General features: G+C 50.1%; 1 protein-coding gene and 1 pseudogene across 1 annotated transcript; one reads left to right on the top strand and one right to left on the bottom strand.

Annotated features, from left to right (window-relative positions):
• Nucleotides 1–960: 960 nt before the first annotated feature.
• Nucleotides 961–3,072, top strand: LOC149121172 (glycerophosphocholine phosphodiesterase GPCPD1-like; annotated as a pseudogene).
• Nucleotides 3,073–5,871: 2,799 nt separating this feature from the next.
• On the bottom strand, nucleotides 5,872–16,874 carry LOC100341206 (large ribosomal subunit protein uL1). The gene is made up of 3 exons (XM_089317003.1): nucleotides 16,699–16,874; nucleotides 7,586–7,632; nucleotides 5,872–7,019 (listed from the first exon to the last, which is right to left on the bottom strand). The coding sequence occupies exons 1-3, from the start codon at nucleotides 16,872–16,874 to the stop codon at nucleotides 6,454–6,456; spliced, it is 789 nt and encodes a 262-aa protein (XP_089173129.1). The 3' UTR covers nucleotides 5,872–6,453.
• Between the last annotated feature and the right edge of the window lie 732 nt (nucleotides 16,875–17,606).

The following is a 17,606-nucleotide window of genomic DNA, read 5'->3' as shown; positions in this document are numbered from 1 at the left end:
GGTCTCCCATGGGGTGCAGGGTCCAAGGACTTGGCCATCCTCCACTGCACTCCCTGGCCACAGCAGAGAGCTGGCCTGGAAGAGGGGCAACCGGGATAGAATCCGGCGCCCCGACCGGAACTAGAACCCGGTGTGCCGGTGCCGCAAGGCGGAGGATTAGCCTAGTGAGCCATGGCGCTGGCCCCCACCAATGATTTTTAAAAACATAGATTTAGGGTAAAGTTGACACTAGAGGGTCTGGGAGAAGATAATGACAGGATATCTCCCACTGTTCTTCACACAATGTCCAATAGCCTGGAGAATTTTTTTTTTTTTTTGAGAGGTAGAGTTATAGACAGTGAGAGGGAGAAACAGAGTAAAAGATTTTTTTTTTTTTTTGACAGGCAGAGTGGACAGTGAGAGAGAGAGACAGAGAGAAAGGTCCTCCCTTGCCGCTGGCTCACCCTCCAATGGCCACTCTGGCCGGCGCACTGCACTGATCCAAAGCCAGGAGCCAGGTGCTTATCCTGGTCTCCCATGGGGTACAGGGCCCAAGCACCTGGGCCATCCTCCACTGCACTCCCGGGCCACAGCAGAGAGCTGGACTGGAAGAGGGGCAACCGGGACAGAATCCCGTGCCCGGACGGGGACTAGAACCTGGTGTGCCGGCACCGCAGGTGGAGGATTAGCCTATTGAGCTGCGGCGCCGGCCGAGAGAAAGATCTTCCTTCCATTGGTTCACTCCCCAAGTGGCCACAATGGCTGGAGCTGCACCTATCCGAAACCAGGAGCCAGGTGCTTCCTCCCAGTCTCCCATGCAGGTGCAGGGGTCCAAGGACTTGGGCCATCTTCTACTGCTTTCCCAGGCCACAGCAGAGAGCTGGATTGGAAGAGCAGCAGCTGGGACTAGAACCTGGTGCCCATATGGGATGCCAGTGCTTCAGGCGGAAGATTAACCTACTGTACCACAGCGCTGGCCCCATGGAGATATTTTTAATAAGTGCCAAGGAGTTCAAGTGCAGACATTCACAGCTAAAACACGGCCTATGGCTTACAGCCAGGAGGTTAGAGTACAGCATACAGACCATGGAACCAGAAAACCTGGAAGAAATCTTGATTTTTTTGCGTGTGTGTGGAAGAAGGCCTCAATGGACGCGTGGTTCAGGGTGATGCCCTTCCTGGGCATTTGGGTACAGCATGCCTCTCACCATACACACCATCCACCATTGCTTGCCAAGAGTGGGGAAAGTGCTAGAATCCTTTCTCATCCCATCATGAGCAGAAATTTCAGGAAAACAATAGGCAAAGTGAGAGCTTTTTAAAAAAAATTTTTTTAAATTTTTTTTTTGACAGGCAGAGTGGACAGTGAGAGAGAGAGAGAGACAGAAAGAAAGGTCTTCCTTTTTGCCGTTGGTTCACCCTCCAATGGCCGCCGCGGCCAGCACGCTGCGGCCGGCGCACCACGCTGATCCGATGGCAGGAGCCAGGTGCTTCTCCTGGTCTCCCATGGGGTTCAGGGCCCAAGCACTTGGGTCATCCTCCACTGCACTCCCTGGCCACAGCAGAGAGCTGGCCTGGAAGAGGGGCAACCGGGATAGAATCCGGTGCCCCGACCGTGACTAGAACCCGGTGTGCCGGCGCCGCAAGGCGGAGGATTAGCCTAGTGAGCCGCGGCGCCGGCCGAGAGCTGACTTTAAAATTATTAAGCCATTATCAGGATGCAATTGTGACAGGAAATCTTCACTTTCTAAGTGTTGGCAGCCAAGATTACCATTGGATGTTGGGCATCTAGGTGCTGGGAACTCTACAGCAACTACCCAATTTTTTTTTTCTTTAAGCTTCATTTATTTATTTGAAAGGCAGAGTTACAGAAAGGCAGAGAAAGAGAGAGAAAGTCTTCCATCTGCTGGTTCGCTCCCCAGATGGCTGTAATGGCTGGAGCTGTTCTGATCCAAAGCCAGGAGCCAGGATCTTCTTCAGGTCTCCCATGCCGGTGCAGGGGCCCAAGGACTTGGGCCATCTTCTACTGCTTTCCCAGGCCATAGGAGAGAGCTGGATTGGAAGTAGAGTAGCCAGGACTCAAACCTGCGCCCATATGGGATGCTGGTGCTTCAGACTGGGGCTTTAACTCACTGCATCAAAGCGCCAGCCCCTGCCCAACTTGTTTTATGTCAAAAAAAAAAAAAAAAAAATACTATTGCTTCTTTAAGACACGTTGCTCGTCATATTGCAGGCTTCGCAGAATTTGAGATGCACCTTTTTTTTTTTTTTTGACAGGCAGAGTGGACAGTGAGAGAGAGACAGAGAGAAAGGTCTTCCTTTGCCGTTGGTTCACCCTCCAATGGCCGCCGCGGCCGGCGCGCTGCAGCCGGCGCACCGCGCTGATCCGATGGCAGGAGCCAGGAGCCAGGTGCTTTTCCTGGTCTCCCATGGGGTGCAGGGCCCAAGCACCTGGGCCATCCTCCACTGCACTCCCTGGCCACAGCAGAGAGCTGGCCTGGAAGAGGGGCAACCGGGACAGAATCCGGCGCCCCGACCGGGACTAGAACCCGGTGTGCCGGCGCCGCTAGGCGGAGGATTAGCCTAGTGAGCCGCGGCGCCGGCCCGAGATGCACCTTTCTAAGGACTTTGTGCCTGCAGTATATTTTGATCTCAGCTGTTGCTTGACTATGAAAAAAAAAATTTGATGCTGATCCTGTTGAATTGCTTGAAATTCCAGTAGTGGATTAACATTCAACCAACTGTAGTTACTAAAGCTTCCTCAGATAACTGCACCACAATCTAAAAATCAGAAAGAATCTGTGTTTGGAGAGGGAAATTCCTGCAATATCCTTCCGAGTTCAGGATCAATGGTAACGTCACCCCAGGAGAAGAGTAGTCCCTTAGGTTTGCCTGCTGAATAGAGGGTGGTTCTTGAGCAGGTCTTCGGATGTGCATCCCTGTGCAAGGCTCAGGTTTCTGAAAATTGTCCATTTCCTTCTCTCAAAATGACTTTAGAGTCTTTGCCAGAAGGTATAGGTTTTAACAGAAATAAAATGGATCTGCCAACAAAGTGATGGAGTGTGGGATAGTACCTATGAATGTATTTTTTAAAGATTTATTTATTTATTTATTTGAGGCTGGCACCGCGGCTCAATAGGCTAATCCTCCACCTGCGGTGCCGGCACCCTGGGTTCTAGTCCCGGTTGGGGCGCTGGATTCTGTCCTGGTTGCTCCTCTTCCAGTCCAGCTCTCTGCTGTGGCCCGAGAGTGCAGTGGAGGATGGCCCAAGTCCTTGGGTCCTGCACCTGCATGGAAGACCAGGAGAAGCACCTGGCTCCTGGCTTTGGATCAGTGTGGTGTGCCGGCTGCAGCGGCCATTGGGGGAGTGAACCAACGGAAAAAGGAAGACCTTTCTCTCTGTCTCTCTCTCACTGTCCAATCTGCCTGTCAAAAAAAATTTATTTATTTATTTGAAAGTCAGAGCTACACAGAGAGAGAGAGAGAGGTCTTCCATCCAGTGGTTCATTCCCCAGTTGCCGAAATGGCTGGAGCTGCGCCAATCCGAAGCCAGGAGCCAGGAGCTTCCTCCAGGTCTCCCACGCAGGTGCAGGGGCCCAAGGACTTGGGCCATCTTCTACTGCTTTCCCAGGCCATAGCAGAGATGCTGGATTGAAAGTGGAGCAGCTGGGACTAGAACCGGAGCCTATATGGGATGCTGGCGTTTCAGGCCAGGGCATTAACCTGCTGTGCCACAGCGCCAACCCCCGATCAACAAATTTTAATATGAAGTGTTTTTGAACATAATTTTTAAAACTATTTAGAAAACTCTGGGAAGAGGAAATAGCATTTTCTTCATTTGATAGATTTTTTTTTTTTTTTTTTGGACAGGCAGAGTGGACAGTGAGAGAGAGAGACAGAGAGAAATGTCTTCCTCTGCCGTTGGTTCACCCTCCAATGGCTGCCGCGGCCGGTGCGCTGCGGCCGGTGCACCGCACTGATCTGAAGCCAGGAGCCAGGTGCTTCTCCTGGTCTCCCATGGGGTGCAGGGCTCAAGGACTTGGGCCATCCTCCACTGCACTCCCTGGCCACAGCAGAGAGCTGGCCTGGAGGAAGGGCAACCGGGACAGAATCCAGCGCCCCAACCGGAACTAGAACCCGGTGTGCCGGCGCCACTAGGTAGAAGATTAGCCTAGTGAGCCACGGCGCCGGCCCATTTGATAGATATTTGCACAATGACTTGGCAAAAGCAAAAGAAATACCCCCTAGCATTTTTGACTCAAGGAAAATCTGATATGGGCTGTATCTGTATGAATATCAGATCTCAGGCGACACACACTGCAATGATTTTGGCACAGTCTGAAATCTTCTAGGGATAAACATACACACTGAGGACCTCCAGGAAACCCACCCTCTACCAAGAGGCAAAGACTAAGGGACCAGTCACCCTGAACCGGCGTAATGTTACCAGTGGTCCTGAAAATAGAAGAAAATTGAAGGAATCTGAGCGGGTTCATGGTCTGATTTAAGATAGGTATCTGATGCTGGCGCTGCGGCTCACTAGGCTAATCCTCCGCCTAGCGGCGCCGGCACACCGGGTTCTAGTCCCGGTCGGGGCGCCGGATTCTGTCCCGGTTGCCCCTCTTCCAGTCCAGCTCTCTGCTATGGCCCAGGAGTGCAGTGGAGGATGGCCCAGGTGCTTGGGCCCTGCACCCCATGGGAGACCAGGAGAAGCACCTGGCTCCTGGCTTCAGATCAGTGCGGTGCACCGGCCGCAGCGCGCCGGCCGCGGCAGCCATTGGAGGGTGAACCAACAGCAAAAAGGAAGACCTTTCTCTCTGTCTCTCTCTCTCACTGTCCACTCTGCCTGTCCAAAAATAAATAAATAAATAAATAAATAAGATAGGTATTTGCTTTTCATGGAAAATTTCCATGGGACGTTAAAAAGTATAGTTTCCATATTATAAAATTATAAATAAGATTAAACTTAGTTAAGTTGATATCACCTCACACCTACTAGATTGACTACTATGAACAAGACAACAACAAGTGTTGGTGAGGACACGGAGAAGAGGAACCCTTAGGGACCACTGGTGGTATTATAGATTAGTGCAGCCTTTTTGGGAAAGCAATGTGGAGTTTCCTTGAAACTAAAATTAGAATTACTTTGTGATTCAGCAATCCCACTGGGATTCAAAGGAACTGAAATCAGTACATTGAAGAGATGTCTGTACTACTGTGTTCACTGCAGCATTATCCACAAAGCCACAATATGGAGGAAACCAACAAATGAATGGGTTTCTTAAATGTGAGATATATATATAATATGTATATATTTACACATATATGCATATACATACATACACATAACACAATGGAGTACTATCCACCCTTTAAAGAATACAGGAGATTATGTCATTTGTGACAACATGGGTGAACCTAGGGGAAGTTATGTTAAGAGAAACAAGTCAGGCATGGAGAGACACATGCCATATGACCTCATGGATATGTGGAATCTTAAAGAGTCTGGCAAAACTGGCAGAAGTAGAGAGTAGACTGGGACTCCCAAGCGCTTGGGGGTTGAGGAGCCAGGGTGGGTAGGGAAAGGGCCGTCAGCGGTCAGTGGGTACAGTTAAGCAGAAGTGAGTTCTGGTGTTCTGCACAGCATGACCACAAAGGTTAATAACGTATATTTCAAAACAGCTGTAGGCCAGGATGTTAAATGTTCTCACCACAAAGAAATGATAAGTAATCAAGGTGATAAGCCTGCGAATGTAGAGTAGGCATCAATTTTTACAAAATCAAGCCATTACTTTTTGTACATAACCAGAGAGAGATACTTGGAATAATGTTTGCTCAACTTCCTGTTTTCATCCATTCTAAAATGTTTTTTTCTTTTTCCCCCACAGATGAGCGATTCAAATCTTGTGGCAGACCACAGGGTGGCTGTTGGCCAGGTGCCAACTGTGAAGTAGTTGTCACTGCTGACACCTTCCGGTAAGATAAAGAAAGTGCCAGCATCTAAACGCAGGGCGTAGTACCTTGGGAGAACTGTCCAGAGACAATAACTGAACTCTGCTTCAAGAAGATCAGCAGCATCAATGCTTTTGATGTGTAAAGGATATTTTATTCACACACACAAAATGAGTAAGTCAAACAGTGAATCAGAAGTGTTGAACTCTAAATGTTCAAAAATCTTTTAAAAGATTTATTTGAAAGGCAGAGTTACAGAGAGGCAGAGGCGGGGGGGGGGGGGGGTCTTCTGCTGGTTCAGTCCCCAGATGGCTGAAACAACTGGAGCTGAGCTGATCCAAAGCCAGGAGCCAGGAGCTTCTTTCTGGTCTCCTATGCGAGTGCAGGAGCCAAGGACTTGGGTCATCTTCCACTGCTTTCCCAGGCTGTAGCAGAGAGCTGGATCATAAGTAGAACAGCCGGGACTTGAACCAGTGCCTATTTGGGATGCCGGCGCTGCAGGTGGAGGGTTAACCTGGTGCGTCACGGTGCCAGCCCCTGCCGATTCTTCTTGAGCAGTGACACCAGGAAGTTGACAGCCAGGTGGATGTTGTACACAAGCTCATTGTCTGTCATCTTCACGTGGCCGACTGCCATGGCCAGACACAGTGTCTTCCTCATCTGGAACTGAATTGTGGACTTCGCCTCATCGACTTTGGCCACCATGTCCTCCTTGTGTGTCAGCAGGAAGCGGAACTTGCCGGCTGGGCCCAGGATTCGTGGGGTCTGCTTAATCAGAGACTCTGAGGCCAAAAAGGCACCATACGTCTCGGCCAGCTTCTTGTTCCTGGTGAGCTTCTTCAGCACCTCGATGTTCACGTGGGGGATGTCCGCAGCCTTGGCCTTGTGGCAGTGCTGCTGGCCGCCCAGGACACACACGGAGAACTTGGGGCAGGGAGTGGGCTTCAGCCTGACAGTGCGCGAGAAGCGTCTGTCTTTCTGGGGGTCATAACTCTTCAAGCTGGTCTGCAGCTCCACCGTCTCCAGCAGCTCCCGGCGCTTGCGCTGGTTCCCGTGCCGGACTTCCCGCACGCCTTGTGCAGACTTTGCTGCTCACGGCTCCCTGCACCACGGTAACCAGGAAAGTCAACTTACAATGGAACTCGGTGCTAACGAAATGTGGTATTTCTGAAAGATAAAGTAAAACTCGATAGTTTGTTGCTTTATTCCTTAAATGTTTGGACATGGTTTAATTCTATAATTAATATGTTATAAGGAATATTGTGTATATTTAATCTTCTATTATAGTTGTATAATATATGACATATAAAATATATACTATACATAGACATATAATGATTGTGTAAACTTTTCTAAATGAGTTAATGTATTATGGGCTTTTTAGTAAAACAAATGATTTCACTAGAACCATTGATACCAATCCACATTTGGTTAACTTGGTACACAAATTTTTTCATATTTTTCAGCTTTTCAGTATTTTTGCCATGGTCTAGGTCTACAGTGGTTTCTTTTATGGTAGACATGAACATTTAAAATCGGTGGGCACTGTCTTGGGAATGTACCTTCTAACAGCTTCTAGGTGTTCTTCCTCCTTCCCACCTCTCCCTTCTCTCCATCCCTTGCTCCTTCTAATTTCCTGTGCCTTCTTCCTTACCTGTTTCAGGATCTCTGGAAAACACTGGACATGAGTCACCAATGTCCCTGGGTTAAAAGGAACAGTCATTGGGGCCCGGCGCTGTGGTGCAGCGGGTTAAAGCCCTGGCCTGAAGCACCGGCATCCCATATGGGCGCTGGTTCTAGTCCTGGCTGCTCCCCTTCTTATCCAGCTCTCTGCTATGGCCTGGGAAAACAGTAGAAGATGGCCCAAGTCCTTGGGCCCCTGCACCCACAAGGGAGACTCAGAAGAAGCTTCTGGCTCCTGGCTTTGGATCAGAACAGCTCCGGCCGTTGCAGCCAGTTGGGGAGTGAACCAGCGGATGGAAAACTTCTCTCTCTGTCTATACCTCTCTCTGTAACTCTGCCTTTCAAATCAATAAAATAAATCTTTAAAAAAAAAAAAAAAAAAGGAACAGTCGTGTCCTGGGGAATGGCGTTGGTAGTTCAGGACCACGGACAGTGACACCTGCCTGTGGATGCCCAAACAAGCTCTGGATTGGCACCCCTTAAGAGGCAACTTTTGGGTCAAATCTGTACTCTGCTTCCAAGTCAAGCGCAGAAGACCCTCCCCAACAAGATCTCACGTAGTAGGTACTCAGTAAATTCTTGTTGGGTGAAATAATAAATTGACCTCCGTGCTCGTTGACACACATGACACTTTCAGAGGGAGGACGTTTTGTGGCCGAGGCCGGCTCCCGGAGCGCGTCTTGTGTCTCGTGAGTAGCACGGTGGTATGCTTCCTGCCTGCATGTCCAGTAGGAAGTGACGGTGAGGGCAGCTTTCCTGTCCTGTTCTGTTGCAATCCTGGACCTTGTTGGTGCACTGACAGTTTGTCCTCTTCCCTGATTCCCATCACTGCCCCTCAAGACCAAGACATGCAGACAAGTTCTTCAGCACAGCCCAGCACTTAGGTTTCGGGTTCTGTGCTATGCATATGGAACTTATCCCTGCCCCTACTCCTTCACCCCACTCCTTAAACAAGCACAGGTGTCTTGAGGGAGGAGAGTGGTTTCTGTCTTTGTCAGTTCTAGACACCCAGCGTAGTGCCGGGCTCATACCAGAGTCTCCCTACCTGCATGAACCAATGAGATGATAAGGTTCATAAGGGCAGGGATTTTTGATTGTTTTGTCACCAATCAGACACTCAAAAAATATACGAATGAATGAATTACTTAATAAATTAACCAGTGTATTACAGCAGCGTGGCCCAGTTGCACCCAGGGTGCCTGTCAACCACCAGCAAACATTGGGGAGGCAGAGCTGCCTCGGCTCACTACAGATGAGGGTGTGAGCCCAGCGTGGACAGCAGAACCGCTCCACCCAAACCACCACTCTCCAAGTCATGAGTGAGGAAATAGTTGTAGCTGAAATGGTTGGTGTGGTAAAGCCTAAGTGACAGGTGTAGGCTTCTGATGTAACAGAGCCTCCCCGATGTCCAGCAAGAATCGGGGCAGTGGGTGGTAGCAAGGACTGCCATCCCGAGTGACAGGCAAGCAGCCCCGTGAACACTGCCTGCCCCAGCTGGCTGCCTGCAAGCTCCCGGCTGCCGTGAGGAGCTGCCGACTCCTGAGTCAGCACACAGGACCTGACAGGAGAGAGCAGCGCGAAGAGGGGCGTCCCCCTCCCCGTGGAATACAGGGGATCCCCTCGACTAGTCGGCAGAGGACCCAACAGTGCATGCATGGGAGGGAACCCCTTGATGAGAACCTGGTGCCCACTGCTCACACAGGGCCAGAGACAGTGCCCACCGCCACCACCCATACGGAAACACTCAGAACTCACAGGGCTGGAGCAGAATCTGGACGGGGCACTCCTCCTGACCAGCCTGACAAAAGTGAGGCTTAACAGAGCAGCCTCTACCCGAATGAGCTCAGCCCCGAAAACACAACTGACAGCGCTCACTTCCCGCAGCGAGTCTCCGGCAGCAAGCATTTCACGTCTGCGCTGCCTTCCTGTCACACGTTGGGCGTCCCTAACTCCCCATCCAGAACGCTCCACACGCTGAAACGCTCGGAGCCTGGACATGCTGCCACCTGTGAACTCCACAAGCGACCTCATGGGAGAGGTCGCAATGAAAACGCAGGCACACTAAAAATACTGTGTAAAAAACACCTTCGCAGGTGAGGAAACTTACAAGCCTTTCACGTCTGGACTTCGGTCCCATCCCCGACATGTCTCATTGTGGATATGCAAATATTCCAAAGAAAAAAATCTTACATCCAAAACACTTCTGGTCCCAAGCAGATACGGGCTACCCAGCCTGTGCTTTATTAACAATGACCCTTTGAAAGTGCTGCTGTTTTGAGCTCCGCTGTGTAGAAGAATGTTTAAGACAACATCTAGCATGCCTAACACATTAGCATGCTCAGGAAATGATGTTTATCTCACTCCCCACCCTTGCTGCTCACCTGCAACCATCAACAATGAAATGACTTTTCCCCCTGCCAAGACATGATGGCTTCTTTTTTCCTTTTTTTTCCACCAAGAAAATGCTTATTGAACGTGATTGGTTTTTGTTGTCCCTTTTAAGTCCCTCCTGCGGGAAGGAACTGGGGAGCAATGTGATGCCACCTTTTAATCTTTTGTAAGAGTGAAAAGGCAGAAAAGGAACGCTCGAGCTAACTGAGCTGCACACGTGACCAAAACTTGCAGGAGAGGCTGCTGCTGCCTGGCGGAAGCACCGCTAGGCATGAGTGTAAGAACAGAGAGGAGAGTCAATGGAATGTGACGACGTATGTGCATCAAAGGCAGGAGCAGGGACAGAACAATGAACAAGGGAAAGGCAGCGAGGAGAGAGGGAGAGATGGAGAGAGAGAGAGAGGGAGGAGAGGGAGAGAGGGAGACAGAGAAGGGAGAGAGAGAGGACAGAGGAAAGATCCAGATGATGGCTTTTAAAAGCCCCAAACTCGAGCCCGTGTCCTGGAGTCCAGTGTGCCTGGAGTCCATTGCCTTGCAGGCTGACCTGGAGCCTGCTTTCACCTCTCTGATTCACCCATCTGCAAAGTGGTGGGCATGAGGGAGTGATTCAGTTCAGAGTCCCCCAAAGCAGCCCCTCGCTCCAGAGCCCAGAGTGTTCCTGCTGGAGGATGGCAAAGTTGGAAAAGTAGAGTGAGCTTACCAACTTGGAATACACATGCATGAATGCGTGTACACACTCACACACACACACACACACACACACACACTGCTCTGGGGAGCCTCTAGCTGACATTCTTTGACCAGTGCACTTCTCACTTTGGCCAGAAGATGGTGCTGCTTCTCCGTGCGCCTTCAACTACAGCATTCACTCAATGTGTAACGGGAAGGATGCCCCGAACACCTACTGTGCCCAGAAGATCCTGTTAGGCTCAGAGCAAGCACAAAGGGACCACAACGTGCATCTAGCTCTTCGGCACCTTACACCTTAGTCACAAACAACCAAAAATGATAAGAGATTAGATGAGGGGCCGGCGCCGTGGCTCACGTGGTTAGTCCTCCGCCTGTGGCGCCGGCATCCCATATGGGCGCCCGGTTCTAGTCCTGGTTGCTCCTCTTCCAGGCCAGTTCTCTGCTGTGGCCCGGGAAGGCAGTGGAGGATGGCCCAGGTGCTTGGGCCCTGCACTCGCATGGGAGATCAGGAGGAAGCACCTGCTCCTGGCTTCGGATCAGCGCAGCGCCAGCCGTGGCGGCCATTTGGGGAGTGAACCAATGGAAGGAAGACCTTTCTCTCTCTCTCCCTCACTGTCTAACTCTATCTGTCAAGTAAATTAAAAAAATAAAATAAAAAAAGAAATTAGATGAGAATTGGAGTTTGCTGGGAAGAAACAAACTACTGAAAAGTTCTAGGCACTATGCTGGTTGCTTTACCACCCTTCTTTTTAAAATCAGGGACTTCTGGGCCTGTGGCACCAGTGTTCCATATTGGAGTGCCAGTTCAAGTCCCGGCCGCTCCGCTTCCAATCCAGCTCCCTGTTAATGTGCCTGGGGAAGCAACAGAAGATGGCCCAAGTGTTTGGGCCCCTGCACCCCTGTGGGAGACCTGGATGGGGTTCCTGGATCCTGGCTTCCATCTGGCCCAGTCTGCCATTGTGACCATTTGAGGAATGAACCAGCAGACAGAAGAGAACTCTCTCTCTCTCTTTCTCTCTCCCTTTCAAATAAGTAATATAAACCTCAAAACAAAATTTTGATGAAAAATTAAAACTAGGGCTCCTGTTCATGATAATTTCACATATCAAAACATCACACTGTACACTGTAAGTCTGTACAATTTCATTTGTCAATTAAAAGAACAAATATATAAAAATACATACATACCCGGGCTGTGGTGCTCAGAGATCATAAAAGTACATAGTTGGCAAGTATCGATTTGCTTCTTGCTAGCCTGTACAGCACAGGGCACTTGGAGATGATCAATAAGTTTATGTAGATTGATTGATTGAATTGTGACTTCAGACAGAGACCTAAACGCTTGGTCGGAGATGGGGAGCAGATCTGCGTGCCTGGCCCACGGCAAGCAGCCCCAGGACTGCAAAACCGACAAATGTGCTTGTGCCTACATCAGCGCTTCCTCCTCGAGGTCATAGTTCTCACTCCCCCTTTACAGATGAGGAAAACCGAGGCTGCCACAAGGGGCCTGGCCAAGTAACCGCATGACTTGGAAGCGCCTTGATCCTGCCTTCAGGGACAGATGGGAAGGGGGGCCGCAGCTCTTCCCCACACCGGGGCAGCTTGAACTCCCGTTCTCGCGGGGGTACAAGAACCACTAAGAGAACTGTGTTGTGCTTTCAACTGAAAGCCTTTTTAATGAACTCGGGCTGGTGACCTTAAACCAGCAATTACAGCACCTCTGTGTGTGTTTACTGCTGGCTTTGACTGCTTTAATTATTCAGAGCTAGAGCAAGGGGAAACCGAGAGGCCGAGGCTTAAATGATGCATTCACACCGCGTGACAACCAAGTGACCCCAAGAGGCACTGTCGGAAGGGAAGACTTGTAGGGCTTCAGCTCGTGGGAAAGCAGAGTGAGGGAGAAGGGAGGGACCCTCTTGCCAGCACGGCACCGGGAAGGCGAGGAACCCGGGCCAGCTGCGCCAGGGCTGAGGCTGGTGGCCCACCTTTCCGGCTGGAGGTGGGGTTTCATTACAGAAAGGAGGGGGGAAAGCACCTTCGTGTGGCTCACTTGAAATTGTACAGGTTTTGCAGTTCTGTCTGTGTTTAGCGTGTAGATTTGCTTTTAGTCTGATAGCTGTACGCATCTATTTGCACCTGGTTTTACCACATGCTTAAATAGTGCTATAACCAAATTGACTTAGCAACGCCAGGAGTCCCGAGCAATTTTCCCTCTTTGCACCAACAGACCAGAGAGGCACTGCTAGAATTTCCTTACCCCAGAAAGGGGCGGTGGCCCCGGCCCTGGGAAATTTTCCCTCTGGGTGGGAAGGGGTGGGGCCCTCTCCCTGTGCAGCAGGGAGGGGGGTCCCTCCCGGGCCAGAAGCAGGGCAGGAGGAAGCTAATCCCTCTTTTTACACCCAGACCTTCCCTGCAGGCAGGGGTGCGGTCTGGTGGCTTTGAGGGAAGTAGGGATTCCCTGCGGGAAGTGGACTGTGGTCACCTGGTTTACTCAAGAGGGCAGGAGGCTGGTGGGGGGTCCGCCTTCCCCTTCCCTGACTCACCCACAGAATATCCAGTGTGCGTGACCAGACAGCTGCGGGTGGCAACAATTAGGCATAAGGTCCTACAGTTGGTTTCCTTGGGAATTTTACTCAACTCTTCCAAAACAATCACAAAGTCGCCTATGTTCATTGCATCCTGTATAGGAGACAACCCTATAGGAAGGATAGACGATGACTCTCCCCGCCCTTCCGTGCACTCCCTTTGCCCTCACACAGTCACGGCCAGGCACCCACACTGGATTTAGAGGGCGCTTTGGTCATTCCCATGCACATGTCTCTGCCACTTGCTAATCTCAATCTTAACCTTTCAGGTCGGTGGGTAGGGACTTCCAGGTCATTCTTTTTGAGGAGCTGCACGCTATTCCAGGGCGTGACTCGTCCTCTCCTTGAGGACTGGCTCGAGAGGTGTGGCTCTCCCACGTCCTCCCTTCAGGTGGACTCCTAGAAGTGAGCTCTTTCCATATACGTGGGTCACTGATTTTGCGTTTAATAGCTATTTCTCAGGTTCTCATTCATCCATCCTTTTCACAGATGTGCACTGAGTACCTGCTGCGGGTAGAGGGCACTGCATTAGAAGTATCGAAGTAATTAAGACAAGGCTTTCTAATAACTACCAGATACTAGTTATAGAGTGACTAAATACTAGTTACAGAGTGTATAGCTAATATTTATATAACTCCACACAGTGGACAAAGTGGTAGTATCTTAAGGAAGATAGATGTAAATTAAAGGACAATGGAAAGTGTGTGTGTGGTATGGCATATGTGTGGTGGATGTGTGATGTGGTATATGTGTAGTGTGTGTGTGGTGTGGTGTGTGCAGTATGTGTGGTATATGTGTGGTGTGTGTGTAATGTGTGTGGTGTGTAGTGTATGTGTGGTGTGTGTGTGTGACATGTGGTGTGTGTGTGATATGGAGTGTGTGTGATATGTGTGGTGTGCATGTGTGGTGTGGTATGTAGTGTGTGGTGTATGGTGTGTATGTGTGGTATAGTATATGTGTAGTGTGTGTGGCGTATAGTGTATGTGTGTGGTGTGTGTGGTGTGTGTGTGAGATGTGGTATGATGTGTGTGTGGTATATAGTGTATATGTGGTATGGGATATGTGTGGTGTGGTGTGTATGGTTTGTGTGTGAGGTGTGGTGTGTGTATGTGGCGTGTGGTGTGATGTGATGTGTGATGTGTGGTGTGTGGTGTGATGTGGTGTGATATGTGAGGTGTGGTGTGGTGTGTGGTATAGTGTGGTGTGGTGTGGTGTGATGTGATATGGTGTGTAGTATGGTGTGTGGTATATGTGTGGTGTGATATGTGATGTGTGGTGTGGTGTGATATGTGATGTGTGGTGTGATGTGTGGTGTGATGTGTGGTGTGGTGTGTGGTGTATGTGTGGTGTGATGTGATGTGATGTGATGCGTAGTGTGGTGTGTGGTGTATGTGTGGTGTGATGTGATGTGATGTGATGTGTGGTGTGGTGTGTGGTGTATGTGTGGTGTGATATGTGATGTGTGGTGTGGTGTGTGGTGTATGTGGTGTGTGATGTGATGTGATGTGTGGTGTGGTGTGTGGTGTATGTGTGGTGTGTGAGTGTGTGTATGCATCCTTTTCCTCTGGAGCACCTCTGTCTAGCTGGGGCAGGTGCTAGGGCTCTGCCCTGCTCCCCTCTCCTTGGCCCTTCTTTCCCGTAAGATTCTCTGTAACTGTTCCCACTCAGACTAGCTGTTGTGTAATTTTTTTTCTTCATTTTATTTGAAAGGCAGAGAGAGAAAAACAAAGAGTCTGAGAGACAGACAGAGGTCTTGCATCCACTGGTTTGCTCCCTGACTGCATACGACAGCTAGGGCCGGGCCAAGTTGAAGCCAAGTTGAAGCAGCCTGGAACTCAGTCTGGTTCCCCATGTGGGTGGCAGGGACCCAAGTCCTTGAGCCGTCACCTGCTGCCCAGGGTTGGCACTGGCGGGAAGGGGGAGCCAGGACTTGAAGCAGGCACTGTGATGTGGGAAGCAGGGGTCCTGACAGCGTCCTCACCACTGTGCCAGCGCCTGTGCCCCTGCTACTATTGATCATGCTGTGCAGCTACGTGCCAGGCAGGCCACAAACGTTCCCTCAGTCACACAAATCCTTACAAACTGAGCGTGTTGTCTATTGCTGTGTGACAAGCTACCAACATTTAGTAGCTTAAGACAACAAGCATTCATTTCCTCGAAGGCCTTATAGGGCCTTTTCCGTCTGGCTTCTTCCGTTCAGCATGGTCTCGGTGCTCAGCCCCAGCACAAGCGTGAATCAGTCCTCCACTCCTCACGGCTGAACAGTACCCATCGCAGGAAACACTGCTTCCGTTTCTCTGTACATTCAGCTGGGAGACATTCTCTTAACACTGGCGCAGCAGTGTTATTTTTCCATCCTTTTCCAAAACGTAGTGCTTCAGAGTGATAACAGTACTTCCCACTTCACACCGTGTCTGGGTCAGGGATTCTACAGAGGTCTGGGTGGGTGGCCCTGGCTCAGGCTGTCTCTCGAGGTTGTAGTCAAGATGTGTGCAAGGGCTGCAGTCATTCGGCCAGTCGACTGGGACTTCCCCAGTATCTCACTCATGTGGGTGAGGAGTTGGAGCCAGCTGTGGGCAGGACTCACTTCTGTGTTTCTCAGGCTGCCATGTTTAGCAAATACAAATACAGAATGCCTTGTTAGCTTTGCATTTCAGATAAACACCAAATAATCTGTTAGCGTAAGTATGACCCAAATGTTGCATGGGCATATTCTTTATCCTAAAGCAGTTACTCACTGCTTCTCTGAAATGCAAATTGAACTGGGTGTCTTGTGTTATCTGCTGCTTCTTTCTCTGGGAACTTCTCCATATGGCTGCTTGAGTGTACTCACAGTGCGGTAGCTGGCTTCTGCCAGAACAAGTGGTTCAAGAAAGCATGGCAGACGCCAGCGTGTTTTAGCTTTGGAAGTGAAGCGTGAGCATGTCTTCAATACGCCTTTGGTTCCACGGGTCAGCCCTAATTACTATGAAAGAGAACTATACATACATGTGGTCCTCTAACTTAGGGTGGTTCAGCATGGCATTATTTTCTTTTTAAAAATGTATTTATTGGAAAGGCAGAGCGGGGTGGCAGGAGAGAGCGAGCGAGTGAGCGAGCGAGAGGGAGGGATGGAGGGAGAGAGACCAATCTTCCATCTGTTAAGTCACTCCCCAAATGCCCACAACAACCAGGGCTGAGCCAGGCTGAAGCCAGAAGAGTCCCGCAAATGGATGGCAAAGGCCCCAGCGCTTGGGCCATTTCCCACTGCTGTGCCAGGTGCGTTAGCAGGAAGTTGGGTAGGAAGTGGAAGAGCCGGGACTGGAGCTGGCACTCTGATGTGGGATGCCGGCATCACAAACAGAGGCTTAACTTGCTGCGCCACAACGCCAGCCCCTCAAGATAGGATTGTCCAGTCTTACAATGGTACCAACGTTACATGACTTCGATGGCAACAGACTTCCAGTTTGCTGTCCGGTCTTGTCTTAGGCTAGCAACATGCAGTACGACATCTCGGGTGCTGCTGAGCATCAGCGGGGACAAAGGTGGACGGCCACACTTCACAGCCTGCTGGTGGGAAGCAGGGTTTTGGTAGGTCGGGTGGACCAGGCGCATCTTGACGCACCATATTTTCAGCTTACATTGTGTTTGTCGGGACATTGCACAAAGGCATGAACACCAGGCTGTGCGTGTCACTGGGATTCATCAGAGCCCGTCCACCTCAGCGCCCGTGGACAGCGAAGTCCCTTGTTTTTTGCATGCATGCATTATGTTGTGTCTTTTAAAGTACCAGAATAATTCTGTATCTGTTCTGCAACATGTGTTCTCTTAGCAAACCTCTCAGAGCCCGGCTTTATCCCTTACACTTGCTGCATGTTGGCCTGCGAATCTACCAAAGGTAGCCCTTCCTCTACTGGTTGACTACATCTGATGCTGTACCAGTCGGCCGTCTGCACCACCTTCTCCCGTTGCACACTGGCAGGTGTCTTTAGAGCAGAGCCCAAGAGGTGAAATTGCTGGATGCCAAGGTACATACATTTATCATTTTAATCTATACTGTTACACAAACTTACCAGTTGTACCCTTACTAGCAGCATAGGAGAGAATCCGTTTCCCCACACTCACACATTTCAAACTTGGCAATATAACTTATTTTTGAACACATATCTCATCCACATATCTCATCTTTTTCTTAAAAGCATACTATATTACATTTTCCTGTCTTCTAGTGAGGATGAGTTTATAGTCTTGTGCATCAAATAGTAGCTAAAAGTGCAGGCTCTGTAGCCGGACTTGCTGGCTTCACATTCAGGCTTTGCCACTTACTAGCTGTGTGGCAATCTGTGG

This window comes from Oryctolagus cuniculus, chromosome 17 (genome assembly GCF_051225735.1).
Source record: "Oryctolagus cuniculus isolate XC-2025 breed Fujian yellow rabbit chromosome 17, ASM5122573v1, whole genome shotgun sequence".
NCBI classification, from domain to species: domain Eukaryota; kingdom Metazoa; phylum Chordata; class Mammalia; order Lagomorpha; family Leporidae; genus Oryctolagus; species Oryctolagus cuniculus.
This window is presented reverse-complemented; position numbering and strand designations above follow the sequence as displayed.